The sequence below is a fragment of the Musca autumnalis genome, unplaced genomic scaffold (genome assembly GCF_047663935.1).
Source record: "Musca autumnalis isolate F117 unplaced genomic scaffold, ASM4766393v1 scaffold_6, whole genome shotgun sequence".
In the NCBI taxonomy this organism is placed as follows: Eukaryota; Metazoa; Arthropoda; class Insecta; order Diptera; family Muscidae; genus Musca; species Musca autumnalis.
The window spans coordinates 4600898-4625490 of record NW_027412199.1 but is presented as its reverse complement, the minus strand read 5'-3'; the positions used below and the strand labels follow the sequence as shown (position 1 = coordinate 4625490).

General features: G+C 35.1%; 1 protein-coding gene across 6 annotated transcripts in view; it reads right to left on the bottom strand.

Moving 5' to 3' along the window:
• The window catches only part of Ca-alpha1D (Ca[2+]-channel protein alpha[[1]] subunit D), a 1669376-nt gene that overhangs the window by 212796 nt on the left and 1431987 nt on the right, over window positions 1–24593 (bottom strand). For all 6 annotated transcript variants that reach the window (XM_073958159.1, XM_073958162.1, XM_073958158.1 and 3 more), the window contains exon 19: window positions 11192–11663. In XM_073958159.1, the coding sequence (XP_073814260.1) occupies window positions 11192–11663 (472 nt within the window). The remainder of the gene's footprint in view (window positions 1–11191; window positions 11664–24593) is intronic.

Genomic DNA, 24593 nt, shown 5'->3' with positions numbered 1-24593 from the left:
TTAACATTAAATTCAAATGAATAATAATATGTTTGAATTAGCAATAATAAAACTAAATAGCCTTTCACAAATACTGTCCTTTCCGCCACTACTGAAAGTTTCGTAAACGGTACCTGCATGAGTACCTAGTGCACACTAAAAGTACCCCGCTTCCGACACTCCAACTGAATCGCAACAGTGACGGAAGTGAAAATAGAGTTTGGACCGCATAAGTGGGACAGTTTCTTTAGTCATTTTTGTCTTTTCGGAAACAAATGCGACTGTCGCAGTAGACACAACAATCCGTTTTCAGTGACTATTGCGTCAAGCTAGCGATAGAAAATGTTTGGAGGGTCTGCAGCCACGTATGTCAGTATGCACAACCACCCATACAGCACCACTCAACACAGACATGACAATACCCTCCAAACATTTGGAAGTTAAATATATCTTCTCTCTGTAAATGCGTCTCCGTAAAGTGCCTGCATTCAGTTAAAAATGCGAATGTTGTCTATTTACAAGAACAAATATGTTGTTATCGCTTTTTTAGCCGTATGTGGTCACAACTGCGCGACTTACAGTGCGACTTACAGTACTATAAAAAGCAACAATTTATGTTGTACAAAAACAAATGCTTAAAGTCTGGAGTATTGATGCTACTCTCTATTATAAAGAGTAATGTTTTCAAAACAATAGTGGCAGCATTACAAAAACAATTTATCTTGCAAACAGTTAAGCGAATTGTAATGAAAGCAAATAGGTAAGTAGAATAAAACATGATTTGATTGACGTGATTTCTTCTGTTCTTGTGACGTTCTGTTAGCAATCGGTGCAAACATGATACAAAAATTTAAATGAAAATACAGCTTTTCAGTTTCTTTATTGTATATTTACAACTTTTATAAAAAAGTAAATCAAACTTATTATTATTCATTTGTATTCAATTTTAATGCGGTTATAAGAGGTGCATTGTATTATTCAAATTGTTTCTTTTTTGATCAATTTTTTATTAACTTGCATCTTTTATAACCGCAGTAACATTAAATTCAAATGAATAATAATAATATGTCTGAATAAACAATAAAAAAAACTAAATAGCCTTTTACAAATACTGTCGGTTACGTCACTACTGAAAGTTTCGTAAACGGTACCTGCATGAGTACCTAATGCACACTCAAAGTGCCCCTCTTCCGACACTCCAACTGAATCGCATAAGAAACATACAACAGTGACGGAAGCGAAAATAGAGTTTGGACCGCATAAGTGGAACAGTTTCTTTAGTCATTTTTGTCTTTTCGGAAACAAATGCGACTGTCGCAGTAGGCACAACAATCCGTTTTCAGTGACTTTTGCGTCAAGAAAGCGATAGAAAATGTTTGGAGGGTACCCTCCAAACATTTGGAAGTTAAATATATCTTCTCTCAGTAAATGCGTCTCCGTAAAGTGTCTGCATTCAGTTAAAAATGCGAATGTTGTCTATTTACAGGAACAAATATGTTGTTATCGCTTTTTTATCCGTATGTGGTCACAACTGCGCGACTTACAGCATTATAAAAAGCGACGCTTTATGTTGTACAAAAACAATGCTTAAAGTCTGGAGTATTGATACTACTCTCGATTATAGAGAGTAATGTTTTCAAAGCAATAGTGCCAGCATTACAAAAACAATTTATCTTGCAAAGAAAATAAGTAGAATAAAACAAGAGTCGATTGACCTGATTTCTTCAGTTCTTGTGACGTTCTGTTGGCAATCGGTACAAACTTGTTACAAAAATTTAAATGAAAATAAAGCTGTTTAGTTTCTTTATTGTATATTTTCAACTTTTATAAAAAAGTAAATCAAACGTATTATTATTAATTTGAATTCAATGTTAATGCGGTTATAAAAGGTGCATTGTTTTATAAAAATTGTTTTTATAAGTAACATTAAATTCAAATGAATAATAATACGTTTGAAAAAACAATAAAAAAACTAAATAGCCTTTTACAAATATTGTCGGTTCCGTCACTACTGAAAGTTTCGTAAACGGTACCTGCCTGAGTACCTAATGCACACTCAAAGTGCCCCGCTTCCGACACTCCAACTGAATCGCATATGTAACATACAACAGTGACGGAAGCGAAAATAGAGTTTGGACTGCATAAGTGGAACAATCTCCTTAATAATTTTTGTATTTTCGGAAACAAATGCGACTGTCGCAGTAGACACAACAATCCGTTTTCAGTGAGTTTTGCGTCAAGCAAGCGATAGAAAATATTTGGAGGGTAACAGCATCATCTCTACCATCCAACAACTCAAGCAATAGATACAACCTCCAACTAATCTTGACACAAACATCAGCATCATCTACACATCATCATCCAAGATAATAACGAACAATAGTCAGGACGATCACAATGGACTTCATGGTCTCCGAGTGGAGCGGCTGTCAAGAAGACAGCTGCGCGTCCTAAACCTAACCTAACTCCATGCACTTGTCGCATGCTTTAAAGCTGTTTATCCAATGTAAAGCAAAAGAACTGAACGACGTACACACACAAGCAATAGGATAGAAGGAAAGACAAGCGGGATCACCCACCTTGAACATGGACCTGATTCAGCATTCTTACGGACAGACGGAATTACAAGAATTTCCCGCATGTGTGAGTGTCAAGGTTTGTTGTGTGTTAAAGTTTTCTTAAAAACGACATAAGAAACGAGACTGTAAATATTATGGGTCATGAGATATTTGACAAAGCTGACATTAGTATTTCTTGAGAATTGTATGTGTCCATCAAGTCAAGATACAGCTCGAAATTTTTAAGATAGAATTTTGTAATTCGGTACAGAATATTCTATTACTCCTAGAATGTTTGATAATGAAATTGGGCTATATCGGCCAACATTTTGATTTAGCCCCCGTAGAACGACACCTCCCGATTTTCAGTATTTTGAAGGTTGTGTGTTTAATATAACACCGAAATAACTTAACTTTCTACCTGAAATTTGTCGGTATAGGTCCACGTCTTCATATAGCCCCCTTAGAACTGTAACTCTCGATTTACGGTATTTTGTAGGTTGTGGCCCCAAAATCGCACCGAAATGGCTGAAATTTGGTATTTAGTCTTCGTTGGAGGTAGTTTGTCGGTAGAGGTCCTCGTCTTCATATAGCCCCCATAGTACGGTATCTTCCAATTTTCGGTGTTTTGAAAGTTTTAGCCACATTATTCAACCGAAATAACTTACATTTGGTAATTAGTCTTCGCTAAGGGTTCAAAAAATCTGATAGAATAGCTCGACTTTTTTGTATAGCCCCATATAAGCGTAGCCACCATTTATGTGCCTTTGAAGGTTTTAGTTTTTCTACCGAATTGGTGGTTATTTGGACTTGTTCCCAAACTAGTCTTATATATCAAGATTTAAGTCTAGATTTAAGGGTTTTTGTCAAATCTTCAAACCGAAATTAAATATTATGTAGCCAGAGAATACAGTAACTCAATTCGAAACATTGCAAGTATTTATACATATTTTGGAAAGAACAACAATTTGGTCGCATGATTCCTCTTTTAAAGGGAGTATTTATTGTCAGTTTAGATATCCTGCAACTTTCCTTTCATAAACGAAAGGAAACTAATAGGGCGTTTATACTATTGAAGATTAACACCGTAAGATTAAAAGATCCAGTGGGTTAATCTATACAGTTTATATATGCCTTTGTGAGGATACAAATGACAGCTGATTTTTGATTATGTATACATTAAAAAACAGAAAGTCAACATAATAAATAAATTTATAAAATATGCATATTTCAGTATACGAGTCGCAACAGCATCCAATGCAAATTTCCTGCGCACCTGTATGCAAGATCGTAAAGCTTCTGAGCCAAAAAAGCAAAACAAACGGAAACGTGTTAACTGGCATGCAGAACCATTGTTGTGGCCACCATTGGGTGTTAATATTATGCATTATGATCGCGACAATAAGGTGTCGCATTGTCACTTGTTGTTGGATGCTCATGGTGGTGGAGTGAACTGAAAAGGTATATTCATTGTATATCATGTTATACGTAAATAATCTCTGTTCTCCCTCAAGGAGTGAGTATAGAAATCCAAAGGCATTCCAGGTGTTCCAATAATTCTAAATAATCCCACTCAGAAGATGTAAATAAAGGGTGAACTATTTAGCAGTTCCTACTTTCTTTTAAAGAAAAAAAAACACGGAAAAATCAAATAGAATGGTGAAGGTTTATAATCATTTGATGGCATTTATTTTTTGCAGATTATTTCTAACAAATATTGGCCTAGGCTACGTCTTAGTCGGTCTGTCTGTAGAGTCCAATTTTCGCTGAATTACTCGAACATTTCGACGGGTAACTGACGAATGACACGCGTGATGTTTTCCGCCAAGGCATGAATCAAAGCGGGGTTGCCCGTATACACTTTAGACTTTACATATTTCCACAAGAAAAAGCCTAACGGAGTGATCTGAGACGTTATTGGTGGCCAATCGACTGGTCCAAAACGTGCTCACGGAAGTGTTCTTTCAATTAATCCATTGATTGATGCGATGTGTGGGAAGTGGCGCCGTTTTGTTGAAACCAAATGCAGAGATGTAAGCTTTCCCATGATAAAATGCCAAACAGTTCTAAACAAAAATAACATGAAAACGTGACACGACTTACGCGTGATCTGACAAAAAAGGCTGTTGAAAAAAGTACCTCTAGTTAGATCACCCGTTATTAATGCTTCGAATTTCAGCAATGTGCATGGCGAAACAGATGTTGCTATAACAAAACCCCGACATCACATACATATGTCCACAGACAGTGAACCATTGGATATAACGGCCGAAAATATTTCCACATTATTGTGTCATTAGCAATGTATATATTAAGGCGAAAATTATTTCTTATGGTGGACCCAAGTATGTGAAGTGAAAATATTTTGGAGCAGGTTGAATGTTTGGACTGGATACGGCTCGATCTGAAATTTATCACAGGTAGGTCTTGCAGTGCTGATCATACCAATATATATATATATATATCATGGACAGGAAATGCATACTTCCCGGAGATATAAACTCCTAAATTTCAAAAAATCCCTTGGTTTTGACATAAGTTAGGTTCAAATTGAAATTTTTCATAAGACCTTCTCCTATGGACAAGATCAAATCTCGGCTAACGCGATCAATCAATTCTTCTATAATGTTCTAGATATGCTGCCAAAAATGTGCACCCTTGGTAATGGCCATGGTGGAATGGCAATGTGCCATGGCAATGACCATAGCTTTGGAAAGTGAAGTAAATAATGTGGAATGAGGATGGTTGTGGATATAGCAGCAGAAACTGGTTGGAACAGTGGCGTTAGACTTCCACCTTCCTTCTTCCTAAACACCTAATACCTATAGCCAGTTACAACATGTTTGTCAAGGATTATCTTTGGTGGCTAACGATAGCCATGTCGTGTGTTGCAGTGAAAATTTTCCTTGTGATAGATCGGATCAGCTGAAGGCCATTATACGTGATTACTTTCGTAATGATCATCCCAAAGATTTGAAATTGTAAGTTGAGGTAAGTGGTCTCAGCAGGGAATCTATGTTTTAAAATTGTCATGTATTTTTTACAGGAATCAAATGTTTCGGATGGTGATATTGAACAGATGTTCTAGTTCCCATTATACCGAAAATAACTTTACTGAGCGTAATGTGACTTCTAGAAATTCTAGGCATTTCAAGTCCCAATTATCCAGCTATTATGTGGGCACATTGTTAATTTTGGCGGGCCCTTTCAAACACTCAATTTTAATTTTAATCGTATTGTACGATTGGATAATATTGTTATCGTAAAAAGTCACATGTAATATGAGATATGTATGCATTTTTAGAGTGTAATTTCGCTGCTAATTGTGCCCCCAACTTACATGTTTTCAGGTCAAAAATTCAAATTTGCAGTTGCTCAATACAGTTAGTCAAAAATATTGCAAAACTAACACATGGGCGTAGCCAGCTATGGGCAGGGGGGGGGCAACTGCCCCCCACTAGAGCAGTCAAACATGTTTGAAAAATTATAAAAAAAACTGCAGTTGTTCTGATATACTATTTTTTAAATTTAATAACGGCAAATGGACGAATATTTTTCGAATAAGCTATATTTTTTTAAAAGCGGTTAACAAATTTTTGGTTTATAGTCAGAGAAGTGTAAAAACGCATTAAAAATAGGAAAATGCTTTTCTTCCTGCTCTAGGCTGCTTTGAAGACAACAAACATAATTTATTATTTCTAAATAAACTTTGAATTCTGTTGAAAAATAAATGAGATATGCAATTTTTAATTTTAAACTTCTCAACAAGTGGTGTCTTAGACACGCCGTTCGGACTCGGCGATAAACAGTAGGTCCCATATCAATGAGGTCCCACTCATTGATATGAGAGAAGTTTCCCTTGTCACTTCTGGCATGTTTTTGGAACAATTATTATTATTATGAAATTTTTATACCCTTCACCATAGAACGGAGGGTACATTTTTCCGTTTGTCACGCAGTAAAATACTTATTTGCAACCCTATAAAGTATACATATTTGTTATCAGGATAAAATTCTGAGTCGATATAGTATAGATTGACTTATATAGTCTATCAAAATTAAAAATTTGTTAAAGAAGTTTTTATTATATAGGTCCAAAATTAGTTTATGTTCGAAGAGGGCCATATCGCACTGTGGTTCCGGCCGTGGACAAAAAATCGAACATTTATGGACAAATTTGATTTCGATTGAAATAAATATTACCTAAACATATCAAATTGTTTATATGCAGTACATTTTTTGCCAATTTACAGCGGTAATATGTCAAGAATAGTCGAAAATTTTGAAAAGCATTCGCAGTAAAAAAAGAAATATTCACACATAGTTTTCTAACTTCCTTAAAAATAAAAATAAATTTTCTGGTACTTTTGAAATCAGTGCTATAAATTTATGTTGAGTTTTGCTATTGTTGGGAGTATTTGGGAGACTCCGCGTTTTTAAAAAAAAACACCTTTATATGGAGGCTATACCTAAACGTGGACCTATATTGAATATTATTTGCGAGGATGCGAAATTTCAACCAAATCAGTTGGAAACTGTGTCTAAATTCTTCAAAATACCAAAAATCAGGCATTACATTTACAAGGGGGCTATACCTAAATGTGCACCTACATCCACTCAAATTTTTTATCATCTTGCCTTATTGTGAAACTATGTTTAAAATTTCGAGGCGGTAGCTCGATTAGAACTATTATTGGTACTCCTTTCAATACAAGTGAGACTGCCTCTTAATTGTGTGTGATGTCAAAATGCAAAGTATGTTTGGACGATCTATGTCGCGTAAAAATATTACGATGTACAAAGTATGGACCAGAGTGAATGAAAACATGATTAAAGAGTAGTATAGAGTCTTCTTTGGGCCTACAAAACTTTCCCCCGGAAATGTGTCCGTGCTGGTTCACATTTTGGATTACCCCTCATAGAACGGTACCGCCCGATTTCTCAGGGGTTTAGCTCTATTGTCATATAGAAACGGAACTTATTTAATACATATTTAGTCTTCTTTGGACCTACTTAACTTCTATCCAGAAATTTGTGAGCACTGGTTCATGTTTTATGTAGCCAAACTAGAACGGTACCTCCCGATTTTAGGGGTTTTCAGGATATTGTAGGATAGTACGGGTATCCTACAGAAATGACTGAAATTTAATATTTACTCTTCTATGGGTCTATAATAACTCTTCCCCCTAATTTGTCCATACATTTCCACGTTTTGATATAGCCACTGACATTTATGATAATTTCGAACAGTCAACTTTGCACATATGTATGTAGAGTCCTGCTTGTGCATCTAAATCAACTTCTTTATGTTTTGTGAAACGGTTTTATGTATTGGTAATAATTCACCATGATTACTTTTTCAAATTCATGTTTTTTTTAATTCTTTAAAATGAATTAAAAAAAGTATTCAAAAATATAGGCTTCGAAAATGCATCCCTACCATCGAGGTGGAGGGGAAGTTTTCAAGGGAAGATTTTTTTTATTTGCTGACAGAGAAGATTTAATATACATACTAAAAGTTCTTTAAAATTTTACCTTTTTCATCCATAAAATTTATTTACTGTTCGAAAAATCGTACACCAATTACGACGAAGTGGGTTAAACAGATAAACAGAGACATCTCGCATTCTCAGCGTGTTTCGATTCAAATCGTCTTTTGGATAATTCACCATGACATTACGTTATAAACAATGTCATTTTAAGCGATTTCGTGTGTACGTTAAATTACATATTACTAACATATTTTTGGTATGCTATATGTATCTGTTAAGAAAATGCCATGTGAACGAAAATTCTCGAAGGGAGCCATGGATTTGGTCCAAAATTTGCAAATCGTATTACAATATTTCATCAAGTCGGATATAGCCCATACAAATCCAGTCCTTCGGGTCCCACCCATTCAAAATTTTTAATTTTATTTACATTTGCTCTCTAAATTGGGTGCAATTTAGCATTAAGTGTTCGTAGTGATCAAAACACTTCTCCGCCAATAGTTGCAGACATAGGTCCACATTTTGGTATACCCCTAAACATAGCGGAATGAAATCTAAATATTCCACATAAATTCAGAATATTTTAATGTGGAAGCTTTTTACTTGTTCTTCATTAGGTATGTACCTAAATAAAGGGTTTAAAATTGTGTATGTAAAAACTATACAAATCACAAAAAAAAAAGTTGCCCCCCTAGATTTGATCCTGGCTACGCTCTTGAACTAACACTATACAAATTTTTAAATAAAAAAAGTTTTGTTGGTAAAAACCAATAATATTATTTATATATTTGTTAAGAGTTTAATTCTTACATATGCTTATTAATAAAATAAAACAAGTAGCGAAATTTCACCAAAAATTTTCGTAAAATTACCAAGAAGGAAAATAACATTGCTTGTATTGTCAACTAAAAATTTTAAAAATTACACGGTATTTCTCGAAAATTTGGTCCTAAAATTTTCCATGTCCACATTGAACATCAATGACGGGTTGTAAACATCTCTGAATTGAATAATTAAGTTTTGGAATGTCATATTCCGATTGTATTTTTTTGACATTCTTCTTGAATGTACTTTATTAAGTCGCTCCTAATGCAGTGAAGGGACAATTGGCTCCTTCATATAACATCCCCATATTAAAGTCACCAGTCTAAAGCAATGTGAGTAGATAGGAAGATAACCAGTTTATAATCTGGAACTACTGCTAATTCTTAAATGAAAATCGAATTTTTTGAAAATTCATCGTTTACAAAAATTTAGTTGGCTAACTGCATATTGTTTTTACCCATTAGGTCAATGTTGTATTTATCATAGCAGCAGTATTGTTGTAGCTACGCATATATGTTCGTACGTGTATAATTTCATCTATCAGTTTCTCGTTCCTCTGTATCCAGACTCAAATCCTGGACTGCTTGCGTCCATAAGAACTCCGGAGACAGGTGAATGGTTTTAGCTGGACAGCAAAACAAATGCAGCGTGTCGTGAGGTTTCAAACCACATGCAGGACATGTGTTAAGTATCGTGCTATCAATTCGGACCCAATACCAATTGAGGCGGCTTCATCGTCCAGATCTTAACTGGGCTAACACCACCCGTGTTTGCCTTGGTAGCTGGCGTACTTCTGTTGATATGGATGGAGGATGGTCTCCAAGTACGACATTCACACTGCCTGATAGACTAGTTGGTCTAGAGGTTCTCGTTTATACCTTTGGACCTCTCTCTAGATCACGAAGACATCCTGCTGTGTTACGGTACATAAAAAACCTTCATTTCCTCATGAATAGGGTTCACTGTTGTCATGAGGAGGCACCCTATTGCAGTCCTCAGGGCGGCAATCTGGCGGGATTAGCGCGTAGCGCTAACAACTGCATGCCAAGCTTGTGCTGAATAGCTTACCACAGACCAGTCTATTGTTTTGAAGGAGGTCAACAAGCTTTCTTTGTCAGAACCCCAACTGCTGCCGGTCAGCGAATTGATACCATGTTCCTTCTTCTGATTCTATCACGACTTAAACATGATATCGGACGTAACACCCAATGTCTTAAGGAGGTTATAGGACGGAATCTGGGCGCATTCTATCAATATCTTCTAGGGGAGTCTCATTTCAGCCGTCCAAGTGGTGAACAGTGTGGTAGTAGATTTAGCGTCGCATATTTTCATATTCCTCAGATCGAAGAACTGCACTAAGTCAGCTATGTAGACATTTAACCTATCATATATGTCATCCGATAGGACTCGACGCCAAGATCGTACAATCATCCGCATTGACATTTACAGGTTGAACAGTTCCGGAGATACCTCCCACCATGATTGTTAGGTCGCTCGATCTTTTCTGGTTCAGTCCCCTACTGATATGTGTGGATATGGCTTTCATTGCTGTTGTAGTAATATGCATTATCCGGAATCCATGTTGATGTTGGGCAACTGGAAAACAGTAGGTTCTTGATGTTTCTGCTGGTTGTTGAATATCGCTGCCGCTGTTTGTAAACAGATTTTTTTTTAGTTTTGTGACTTTTCCTGAAATGAAATAGAAGTGTTATTTTATTTTGGTATTAAATTAAATATTTATATACTTACCTTTATGCGAATTTATCATATTCTAATCTTTTCTTGTTTGTTTTGTTTGACAAATGAACAAAATGTAAACAAATGATCTGTGATAGCACTTGCAGCTTTTCGTACTATGGGGAACGAGTTGCAATTTTTTGTACAAAAACAGCGTTGCATGAAATTAGTACCCAGATTTTGTGCAGGATCTAAAACAAATCCGGTCATGGGAAGATTTAAATTTGTGTGGTAAATCTTTATGAAGTTGACCGGATTAAGCACATAAATCCTGACAACGAGGGTTAACCAAAAAGCTACATCATATAATTGTTTCTATTTATTTTAAATACTTCATGGTGGAGGGTATAAAAGTTCGGCCCGGCCGAAATAAGTTTGGGACACTTTTCCCCATTTGTTTATTTAAGACATGTTATTTTATACTTTTAATTACTATAGAAACATTTTAATTACTACAGGGAAAATTTTAATTGATTCTGTATCCCCCACATTACTTTACTAATAAGATACATATTTCATTTAATAATTAAAAATTTATAAATTGGAACAAATTAGATTAAAGTAAAAAAAATGTTTTAATAGTTTTTAGGTTGTACTTACTTTAAACCTGAACGCTGCAAGTTTAAATATAAACTCTAGTGAAAAGACTGCAGTGAATATCATATTTAAAGCATCTAATATCTCTGAATAATAGTCAGGTTGTTTGTAAAATTTCATTGCCAATGTTACAGTATTTATCATAATTAAAACAAATATTGAATACTCGAAGGAAGAAGATGTCACGAACCACCAGACTTTATACTGTATACTGTGTTTAGGAATATAGCGGCGAACTGGCTTTGCTTTTAACGCAAACTCAATGCAGTTTCGTTGATTTTTATCTAGCTCACAATTTTTATACTCCTGTTCGCCCTCATTTTGGAATGTTACAATAACAAAACCAACAAATATATTCACCATAAAAAACGCTATTATTATAATATAAATAATGTAATACGATGCAACAACTGGTCGAAAGTTATGTATCGGCCCTCCGTTTTCCTTGTTGGAATCAATTGATACATACAATAGCCTTCAAATAAAAAAAGGAAGCATAAAAAAGCGGCAATAAAAAACAAATTGGTTTGTTTTTACTTGTATGTCGATTAGGGCAATGATATTATTATAAATTCCACCATAGTATAGAGGGTACATTCGGCTTGTTTTTTCCGTTTGTAACGCATTGAAATAATCATATGCGATCCTATATAGAATGTATATTTTTGATCAGGATAAAATCTGAGTCGATCTAAACATGTCCGTTCGTCCGTCTGTTGTAATCACTCTAATGTCCGCAAAATCGAGCTAGAGGGCTGGATTTTTGCCCCAGAATATATTTTTTCCATATGCAGGTCAAGTTCGAAGACGGGCTATATCGGCCCATTTTTAGTATAGTCCTCATATAAAGGTACCTCCTGATGTTTGGGAATTTTAAGGGTTATAGCTAAAATTTTTAACCGAATTGGCTGTTATTTTACAGTTAAGATTCCTATGGGTAACAACACCTACTGATTTTGGATATTTTGACGATTTTAGCTACAATTTTTTTATTGGACTAGGTGTAATTTTACTTTTAAGATTCTTAGGGGTCACAATATTACTTCACCACTATATAGCGACATAGGTCCATGTTTAGGTATAGCCCCCATATAAAGATACCTCCCGGTTTTCGGTATTTTGATGGTTTTAGCTACAAATTTTAAACGAACCGGTGCACGGTGGTCGAAACCAATGATTTAACGGCGCGAAATTAATAACTTGCAAACTAATTGAGATACGTTACTGAAATTTTGCACAATCTTAGTCTGTGTCTGTGGGTAATAATAGGCCAAATATGAACAATATCGGCTAATGTTTTGGTATGGCCCCATATAACGGTACCTTCCTTTTCGTAGCAAATTAGTTGTAATTTGGTACTTAGGGTTCCTAGTGGTCACAAAACATTTCCACCAAAAAATTATGGACATAGATTCACGTTTTGATATTGTGTTCATGTAACCGTACCTCCCATTTTAAGGTATTTTGAATATAATGACCACATTTTTCAACCGACTACGCTGTAATTTTGCATCCCGTTTTCTCACTGCGTATAAAATCTTCTTACAAAACCGTTTTCAATACAGATTTATGTTTCCATGTAGCCCCTTTTATGGTATAATTATTAACATATTTAGCTAAAATATAGTATTATAGTGTCTCCGGGTGTAGAACTCTTCCTTGCAAACATGTCTCAAGATAGGTCCATATTTTAATACAGCTCCCATACAAATGCACAGCTAAATTTGTATGAATTTTATGCAAAATTCATTACCTTAAAAGTGTAGTCATCAGAAGATTTGCAAATATTTGCAGCCCAAATATGTTTATGCCGTATCTAGAGAGTCCAATTTAATTCCCCAAAAAATAATCGAACCCAAGTTCGCCCAAGTTTACAAGATGTAATCTATGGAACAAGCTCGTACAACCCATAAAAATACTAAAAAAGTTAATTTTTTGAAAATTTGTTGCTATATAACTAAGCATCTACAGACCCCAACATATTTTTTATAATTTAAATCACACCCTTAAAAATAAATGTTTTCCAGTTTTATTTCGAATTTATTTAAAACAAACATTTAAACAAATTTGAAGTTAATTTTTTAGCAACAATTTTTGAAAAGCTGATGCAACAAAAATTCTTGTATTCGATAGTGAATAACTAAATTTACAACAACAAAAATTAAAAAACAAAATCTTTGTCTGCAAAGTGTCTATAATCGATACAATGGAAAATATTTCGCAATTTTATAGTTAGACTTTTTAAAATTCGCGCAGCTAGATCAGTGGTTTCGACCAGTGTGCGGTGGGTGCCACCGTGGTGCAATGGTATGCACACCCGCCTGCACGCAGAAGGTTGTGGGTTCGATCCCCCGGCCAGCCAACATCAAAACATTTTCAACGGTGGCAAAATACCCCTCAGTAATGTTGGCGTCTTTTCCTGATTATTTCAGCCATGTAAAACTTCTCTTATTTAAAACAAACATTTAAACAAATTTGAAGTTAATTTTTTAGCAACAATTTTTGAAAAGCTGATGCAACAAAAATTCTTGTATTCGATAGTGAATAACTAAATTTACAACAACAAAAATTAAAAAACAAAATCTTTGTCTGCAAAGTGTCTATAATCGATACAATGGAAAATATTTCGCAATTTTATAGTTAGACTTTTTAAAATTCGCGCAGCTAGATCAGTGGTTTCGACCAGTGTGCGGTGGGTGCCACCGTGGTGCAATGGTATGCACACCCGCCTGCACGCAGAAGGTTGTGGGTTCGATCCCCCGGCCAGCCAACATCAAAACATTTTCAACGGTGGCAAAATACCCCTCAGTAATGTTGGCGTCTTTTCCTGATTATTTCAGCCATGTAAAACTTCTCTAGAAGTGGTGTCTTAAGACACGCCGTTCGGACTAGGTCCCATATCATTGAGCTAATGTGAATCGGGCTGCACTCATTGATATGAGAGAAGTCTCCCTTCTCCCTTCTGGGATAAATCTGAAGTAGTGCAATGTAGACTAGTTCTTTCACGGCATGTTTTGATGCAGTTCAAACGGAGTCGTGAAAGAGGCACTTTATTTCCTTATATTTTAACCGCATTCGGATGTGATCCAATGAATGACATCCTTTCCTCACATTTTAACAGCATCTGGATGCAGTTCGGAGTCGTGAAAAAGGCACTCCGTTCGATATATTTTACAAGCAGTTGCTTAGTGATCCCTAGCAAGCAAATTTGTAGTTGCCTACAACTTCAGAACTTTTTCAAAGATAGAAGAAGTGTGCATTAATTTCTAAAATTTTTATATAAAATAAAAAAATATAACCAAAAGTTGGGAACATTTTTACGGTAACTCACGAGAAGAAAAATTCTAATGAAATGCTGTTTTAGTATTTGTCGAAATCTCAACTGGTGATGGGAAGACAATACAAAAATCCCTTTAGCAGATGAAGCAAAATTATTTCAGCTTGGATTAAATGGAGAGCGGACGAAACAAACTCAGTTGCGATTGAATTAGTGAAGAAATTTCATAATCTGTGGTAATGTAATAAAGTTCTTATTATTATTATTGTTCTACACAAACAATAAATACTTTTTATTATTTTGGATCGTTAGCAATGGCTTGCATTTTTATTGCATCTTTGAAATGCATAAAAACACATTCCGAAGAGTGACTTTAAATGCAATCCAAAGCACTGCATCAAAACACATGCTTTGGATGCAAATTGGACTACATCCTATTCTGCCCTAAAGGGTTAGTTAAAATGCGATTCCAAAGGGATAGTTAAAAAGCAGTGGAGTGCATCTTTCAGTATTCACGCTCTTGTAAAAATCATGAGTGAAAATGCAGAATTCGACGCACTTCCAGATCACTTGTACATATGAATTAACTGCATCTTTGGAGGCAAACATTTTGCTGGGTAAGGTTCTTAGAGGTCACAACACTACCTCACCAAAAACGGTCTATGTTTAGGTATAGCCCCCATATAACGGTACCTCCTACATTCAGTACCTCCGCACATAACGGCATCTCACGATTTTCGGCATTTTTAGGATTTTAGCTAACATTTTTAACCGAATTAGCTGTAATTTGACAGTTAAGGTTCCCATGAGTTTCCATATAAATGTACCTCCTGATTCTGATTTTGGGTATTTTGAGGGTTTTAGCTAAAATTTTTAACCGAACTAGCTGTTATTTGACATGTAAGGTTCCTATAGGTCCCAACACTACTCCCCCAATATTTGTCAACATAGGTCCATGTTTAGGTATAGCCCCCACCTAACGGTACCTCACAATTTGAGATATTTTTAAGGATTTAGCTACAAATTTTAAGCGAACTAGATGTAATTTCACATTTAAGGTTCTTAGGGGACACACCAACACTCCAACATTGGTCCATGTGTACGTTTAGCCCCCATTGAACGGTACCTCCCGATTTTCGGTATTTTAAACCGAATTAGCTGTAATTTCACATTTAGATTCTTAGGGGTCACAACACTACTCCACCAAAAAGTGTCAACGTAGGTCTACGTTTAGGTATAGCCCCCATATTACGGCACCTCCCGATTTTCTGTATTTTTTGGGTATTACCTAAAATTCTTAACCTTATTTATTTAGTTTTACATTTAAATTTCTAAGGGGTCACAACACTACTCCACCAGAAACTGTCGCCATAGGTCCATGTTTAGATATAGATCCCATATAACATTACCTCCCGATTTTCGGTATTTTGAGGGTTTTAACTGTACTACCCGCAACTTGACATTTGAAAAAGGTCCATGTTTTGGCATAGAAACCATATATCGTTACCTTCGGATTTTAGGTAATTTCAGTATTTTAGCTACATTTGAGATCCACAGTAGTCACAAGTCTAAAAATTTCCAATTTAGTTCCACTTTTTTGTACCTCATATAATTGTACCTCCCGTTTTTCGGTATTATGAGCATTTTAGTTTTATTTTTTGACTGAACTTGCTGTAGTTTGATATCTGAAGCTTGTATTTTGCACACCAATTCTCCCCATACTACGGCACTTCCGGATTTTAGATATTTGGCAAACCTTGTTGACGTATGTAACTACGCAACCTTTGACATTTTAGTTTCCCCGCAGTCACAAAATTTTTACAACATAGATCCACACTTCGATATAGTCCCATATAAAGGTACTACCAAACTGAACAACATTTTTTAGATAAGATTATCCGTGTTCGAGAAATATTTACGCCTAAAAATTGTAAAGGGGAAAGACAACTTTATTCCATTTTAGTTAAGCATATTTTATGGTGGACGTTATAAAAAGTTCGGCCCGTCCGAACTTTACGACATCTTACTTGTGTTTAATTAATTTTATATTAATTTCCTTTTTGTTTACATTAGATAATTATCGCTGGTTGCAAATAAAAAAGTTGAAGCCAAACACGGATACCACACTCCCACCAAGCTATCGGTGGCACACTCCCACCAAGCTATCACGCCGGTGGCGTTGTTAACTCCCCCATTTTGGTCAACGTGTATAATTTATTTTTTTTTAATTTTTTTATTTATTTTTGAGTATTCAAATGCATCAGCACCATAAGCCATCTTAGAGGCATGTTGATATGGTACATTTTCATATATTATGAATAAATAAAAATTAAAGTATTTTAATTACAATAAGTTTGTGTAAATTACAAATATTTAATTTATTTTGACATATGTATGTTATACCAGGAGGTATCCATCTATGGATATTGACATAGATGGATACCTCCCGATTTTCGGTATTTTGAAGGTACCTGATGTACTCAGGAAATGTCGTCAACATTACTTAGGGGTATTTTGCCATAGTTGAAATTGTTGACGTTGCCTGGCCGGGGAATTGAACCACCGAACTTTAGCGCGCAAGGCGGTAGTGTATACCATGTATACCAATTCACCACGGTGGTACATTTCATTAATTATAAATAACTAAAAAATTAAAGTATTTTAAATTACAATAAGTTTGTGTAAATCACACATATTTACTTTATTCACAAATATGTTATACCAGGAGCTCTTCAATATCCATAGGTCCGTACCTCCTGATTTTGGATATTTTGAAGATTGTGTGTTTAATTTAACACCGAAATGACTGAAGTTTGGTAGTTAGTCTTCGTTGAATTTGTCGGTATAGGTCCACCTCTGCATATAGCCCCCATAGAACAGTATACCACCCGATTTTAGGTATTTTGAATTCCTTGATACATACAATATCCTTCAAATATAAAAGGAAGCATAAATAAGCGGGAATGGAGAAACAAGTTGGTTTGGTTTTACTTGTGGGTCGATATTCTTTAATTAATTTCATATTAATTACACTTTTGTTTGGATTAGATAATTATCGCTGGTTGCATATAAAAAATAAAACCCAAAGACATAGATCTACACTTCGATATAGCCCCATATAAAGGTACCACCTAACTGAACAACATCTTTTAGATTAGATTATCCGTGTTCGAGAAATATTAACGCCTAAAAATTGTGAAGAGGAAAGACAATTTTATTCCATTTTAGTTAAGCATATTTTATGGTGGACGTTATAAAAAGTTCGGCCCGTGCGAACTTTACGACATCTTACTTGTGTTTAATTAATTTCATATTAATTTCCTTTTTGTTTACATTAGATAATTATCGCTGGTTGCAAATAAAAAAGTTGAAGCCAAACACGGATACCACACTCCCACCAAGCTATCGGTGGCGTTGTTAATTCCCCCATTTTGGTCAACGTGTATAATGTATTTTTTTAATTTTTTATTTATTTTTGAGTATTCAAATGCATCAGCACCATAAGCCATCTAGAGGCATGCTGATATGGTACATTTTCATATATTATGAATAAATAAAAATTAAAGTACTTTAATTACAATAAGTTTGTGTAAATTACAAATATTTAATTTATTTTGACATATGTATGTTATACCAGGAGCTCTTCAATATCCATAGATGGATACCTCCCGATTTTGGGTATTTTGAAGGTACCTGATGTACTCAGGAAATGTCGTCAACATTACTTAGGGGTATTTTGCCACCGTTGAAATTGTTGACGTTACCTGGCCGGGGAATTGATCCACCGACCTTTAGCGCGCAAGGCGGTAGTGTATACCATGTATACCATTGCACCACGGTGGTACATTTCATTAATTATGAATAACTAAAAAATTAATGTATTTTAAATTACAATAAGTTTGTGTAAATCACACATATTTACTTTATTCAGAAATATGTTATACCAGGAGCTATTCAATATCCATAGATCCGTACCTCCTGATTTTGGATATTTTGAAGATTGTGTGTTTAATTTAACACCGAAATGAATGAAGTTTGGTAGTTAGTCTTCGTTGAATTTGTCGGTATAGGTCCACCTCTGCATATTGCCCCCATAGAACAGTATACCTCCCGATTTTAGGTATTTTGAATTCCTTGATACATACAATAGCCTTCAAATATAAAAGGAAGCATAAAAAAGCGGGAATGGAGAAACAAATTGGTTTGGTTTTACTTGTGGGTCGATATTCTTTTATTAATTTCATATTAATTACACTTTTGTTTGGATTAGATAATTATCGCTGGTTGCATATAAAAAATAAAACCCAAAGATGGATACCACACTCCCACCATGCTATCGCACCGGTTGCTTTGTTAATTCCCCCATTTTGGTCAACATGTATAATTTATTTATTTTTTATTTTTTCACCATACAAAGCCTCAGCGCCTTAAGGAATTTTAGAGGCAAGTTGGCAATATACATTTTCATATACATATCTATTAGGGAGTCCAAAAAACCGGTTTTTCCAAACAAAACGGGTTTCGGTTAACCGAAATTTTCAATTTTTTCAAAAACCGGTTTTCGGTTTTCAGCATTTGCCAAAACCGGTTAACCGGTTTAAACCGGTTTTGTTAAATAGGTACAAAATTGCTCATAATTTATAAATAGTTGATTAAAAATGTGCGACAAGGGGTAAATTAAGTATAACGACTTCGTTATTATAAAATTATCTCAAAATATCCTTGTTATTTGGTATTCGACCTCGAAATGGGGGCTGCAAAATTAAGACAAAAATTGTGCTCTAACAATGGTTAACCATACAAATATAAAATTGTGAACCAAAGGAATTAAGTTTACATTTCATTAAGTCCGGATTCTTCGTCTTTCTTTGCAAACCTCAACTTATCGTGAAATGCCTGAATCCAACATTCATTTTGTTACCGTTACCCTTTATAACCTGACATTCTAAAGCACTGGTGATCACTTCCTTACGGTAGCGTAAAAACAAACCACACGTATTCTCTCTTTATTTCTCATTTACCATTGCTTAGTAATGGTTAGAGTGTCCTACCACTACTAATACACGAACTATTCTGAGCACCCCTGGTCCCCTGGTCTAAAAATTGTCTTAATTATGCACATGTTCCCCCTAGTGAAGCTGATCATAGTGAACATTCGGCAATCTGCTTAATAATTACTATATTGGACTAAACATTGGTTTTAAATTGTAGCTACTACAGCTCTAGTTCCTAGTTCACTGTACTAGTTCCAAAACCTGTGAATAACGTCATACAAACTGCCGTGTGATATTACGTATACGCAGTTTTCACATAAAAACGATGTGGGCTATTGGAACTGCGTAGTGAACTAGATTGGCACAACTTTACATTTTAAACAAAATATATTTCAAATTTAAAGGTTAACAGTTAAGTTTAGTTTACTTTCAAGGAAACAATTGTAGTGAAATATTAAAAATATCACTATTTTTTAAAACCGGTTAACCGACACAAATAACCGGTTTTGTCGGTTAACCGAAAATGACGTTTTTGGCGAAAACCGGTTTCGGTTTTGTAACTCAAAACCGGGTAACCGGTTAACCGGTTTCGGTTTTGGACACCCTAATATCTATACATATACAAGAGTTGCGCGGTGATGACTGACAGATCTACAACGCCCAGACGAAACGGCTGAAGCCAGAATCTTGAAATCTTGGGGCGAAGGTGGGCGATAAGGCTAAGTTTTTGGAAATTCGTCCTAGATGGTTGTTAAAAGTACTAAAATGTACTAAAAATGGCACCGTTTGTGTGGCTGACCAACTAATAATCAACGCCCTGGCGAAACGGCTGAAGCTAGAATCTTGAAAATTTGGGTGGGGGTTAGTCTTGGGGCGATGGTGGTACATAAGGCTTGGTTTTTGGAAATTCGTACCAGAAAGGTTTAAAACGTACTAAAATTTTCTAAAAATGGTACCATTTGTGTGGCTCACCGACTAATAATCAACGTCCACGATAAGCGAGTAAAACTAGAAAATTAAAATTTTGGAAGAGGGTCACTTTTGGTCCGTAGGTGTGAAATATGGATGTGTTTTTGGAAATTCTTACTAGAATAGTACGAAAAGTACTAAAAGGTACTATATATGGTACACTTTGTATCAGGCAAAGGGAAAGAGCTAGAATTCTGAAATTGGGAATGATTCTCCCTGATGGAGAGTTGGAGAAATGCAACAACGGTTTTTTGGAAATTCGAACTATAATTGTACGAATATTACTAAATGGTACTAAATTTGGTACAAATTGGATTTGGGTGAACGGAGAGAGCTAGAATCATGAAATTTTGGAATGAGTGTCACTGACGAAATTAAAAAAGATGTATTGATTGTTTTGGGAAATTCAAACTATAAGTATACGAAAAGTGCTAAATGGTGCCAAATTTAGTACAATTTGGATTTGGGTGAACGAATAGAGCTAGAATCATAGAATTTGGAATAATTATCACTGATGAAGAGCAAGAAGGATGTACCACAGAGTTTTTGGAAATTCGATTTACAAGTGCATTTAAAGTACTAAGTGGTACCAAATTTAGTACTATTTGGATTTGGGTGATAGAATTGAAATCACAAAATTTTGGAATGAGGGTCACTGATAGAGGGAAACAAAGATGTACCAAGGGTTTTTTTGAAATTCGAACCATGAGTGTACGAAAAGTACTATATAATCCTAAATCTGGTACAAATTGGATTTGGGTGAACGGATAGAGCTGGAATCCTGGGATTTGGAATTGTGATTACTGTATTTATTTGGTATTAATGTACCATAAGTACACGACAGTAACTATATGTTATTCAACCTGTTATTGGGTGTAGGTGCAAATCTGGCGTGTAGCGTTGGTATATGGGTTAGTTTAAATTAACGAAAAGTACTAAATCGGTCTAAATTTGATATGGGGTGTAGGAACAGAGATGGTATACTAAATTTGTTCTTAGAGTCACTGTTGGTATGTGGGGTTATTATATGGAGATGACTTTGGAAATGCATACTATGAATAGATCTAAATGATACAGAATTTGGTACTGTTTGTTATTGGGTAAAGGGTTTAGCAGGAATTTTAATCTACTAGGAGAACGTTTCGGAAATTCGTACTTATGTATTTATATGTAAAGTAGTATAATTGGTTTTGGCGGAACTGATAGAGTTGGAAATGAGAATCGCGGTTGGTTTATTAGGTTGATATAAGAAGGTATTTTTTAAGGTTATACCCAGGTGTACGAAAAGTACTAAATTTGAAACCATATTGTTATTGCATGAAGGATTGATTTTGAAATGCATATAAATTCTGATAATTATCATGAGGGTTGCTGATGGCTGAAATGGTATTGGAAATACCTACTTAAAGTTCTAAATGTTACTAAAATTGTTCTTGGGTTTATTTTTTAAAATCATGTTTTACCTACTGAGGACAGAAATCCCGTAATTAAAATGACTCAAAACTATGGCTCGCTGTTGGTGACCGTGAGATTCGGCTGATTATACGACTTAATGTGGTACGAACAATATTACAAAATTTTTAGTGTTCGCCATGTCCATATCAAATATTGTTCGTGTGTTTTTTTTTATATCCCATTCCACATATAAAGTACCGGGCACTTTGCTAGTTATGAATAAATAAAAAATAAAGATTGTTTAAGTCTGGAGTTTCCCCCATTGGCTTAACTTCATCACATTCCTCATTGCAGAGAAACATGTTTAGAAAACGCACTGACAGCTTGCAAAATTTACTGATCGCTCCAATATCATAATTTCATCCCGGCGAAGGGAATTATCAATTGGCTTTTCAGTTTTTGAAATGATGATATTTTAGTGAAAACCTGAACTCTTTAAGCATCGAGTATTCTCATGTTAATGAGAATGATGCTCACTTTTCGGCTTTCCCAAAAAAAAAAAAAAACACCAGAACAAAATATTTGGAAGCTGACAGCACGATTCAACTAAGAAATCATCGATTTCTGTTAAGTTGAAATAACATCAACACAGTTACCTGTGAGTATGTCGTTGGAAGTTTATTTACAAAATTCCGTTTTGCGCGAGCCTTCGCTGTTTTTTGTTTGTTTTGTTTTAGTTGAAGATTCAATCATATGATTGTTTAAGTCTGGAGTTTCCGCCATTGGCTTAACTTCATCAGTGCGTTTTGTAAAAATTTGTCAGTGCGTTTTGTAAAAATTTTTCTCTGCAAAGAGGAATGTGATGAAGTTAAGCCAATGGGGGAAACTACAGACTTAAACAATCATATGATTGAATCTTCAACTAAAACAAAACAAACAAAAAACAGCGAAGGCTCGCGCTAAACGGAATTTTGTAAATAAAATTCCAAAGACATACTCACAGGTTTGCGTCTTGTAAAAATTTTTCTCTGCAAAGAGGAATGTGATGAAGTTAAGCCAATGGGGGAAACTCCAGACTTAAACAATCATATGATTGAATCTTCAACTAAAACAAAACAAACAAAAAACAGCGAAGGCTCGCGCAAAACGGAATTTTGTAAATAAAATTCCAACGACATACTCACAGGTAACTGTGTTGATGTTATTTCAACTTAACAGAAATCGATGATTTCTTAGTTGAATCGTGCTGTCAGCTTGCAAATATTTTGTTCTGGTGTTTTTTTGGGAAAGCCGAAAAGTGAGCATCATTCTCATTAACATACTCACAGGTTTGCGTCTTGTAAAAATTTTTCTCTGCAAAGAGGAATGTGATGAAGTTAAGCCAATGGGGGAAACTCCAGACTTAAACAATCATATGATTGAATCTTCAACTAAAACAAAACAAACAAAAAACAGCGAAGGCTCGCGCAAAACGGAATTTTGTAAATAAAATTCCAACGACATACTCACAGGTAACTGTGTTGATGTTATTTCAACTTAACAGAAATCGATGATTTCTTAGTTGAATCGTGCTGTCAGCTTGCAAATATTTTGTTCTGGTGTTTTTTTGGGAAAGCCGAAAAGTGAGCATCATTCTCATTAACATGAGAATACTCAATGCTTAAAGAGTTCAGGTTTTCACTAAAAAATCATCATTTCAAAAACTGAAAAGCCAATTGATAATTCCCTTCGCCGGGATGAAATCATGATATTGGTAGCGATCAGCAAATTTTGCAAGCTGTCAGTGCGTTTTGTAAACATTTTTCTCTGCACAGAGGAATGTGATGAAGTTAAGCCAATGGGGGAAACTCCAAACAATCATATGATTGAATCTTCAACTAAAACGAAACAATCAAAAAACAGCAAAGCCTCGCGCAAAACGGAATTTTCTCAATAAAATTCCAACGACATACTCACAGGTAACTGTGTTGATGTTATTTCAACTTAACAGAAATCGATGATTTCTTAGTTGAATCGTGCTGTCAGCTTGCAAATATTTTGTTCTGGTGTTTTTTTGGGAAAGCCGAAAAGTGAGCATCATTCTCATTAACATGAGAATACTCGATGCTTAAAGAGTTCAGTTTTCACTAAAAAAATCATCATTTCAAAAACTGAAAAGCCAATTGATAATTCCCTTCGCCGGGATGAAATCATGATATTGGTAGCGATCAGTAAATTTTGCAAACTGTCAGTGCGTTTTGTAAACATTTTTCTCTGCAAAGAGGAATGTGATGAAGTTAAGCCAATGGGGGAAACTCCAGACCTAAACAATCATATGATTGAATCTTCAACTAAAACAAAACAAATAAAAAAATAAGGTATTTTAAATTACAACAATTAGGTGTAGAGCAGGAGCTCTTCAATATCCATAGAAGGATACCTCCCGATGTTCGGTATTTTGAAGGTTTTAGCCCATTACCACACCGAAATGGCTGAAATTTTGCTTTTAGTCTTCGTTGGGGTACAACACTTTTCACCTGTACTTTGTCGGTCCACGTCTTCGTAAAGCCCCCTTAGAACGGTATCCCCCGATTTTCGATACTTTGAGGATGTTAGCTACATTTTTGACTGAACTGCCGATAATTAATATTTCATGTTCTCTGGAGTCAACAAACTTCTCCACAGAAAATTGTCAACATAGGTTCATGTTTAGGTATAGCGTCCATATAACGGTACTTCCCTTTTTTCGATATTTTGAGTACTTTAGGCACAATTTTCAAGCAAACACGGT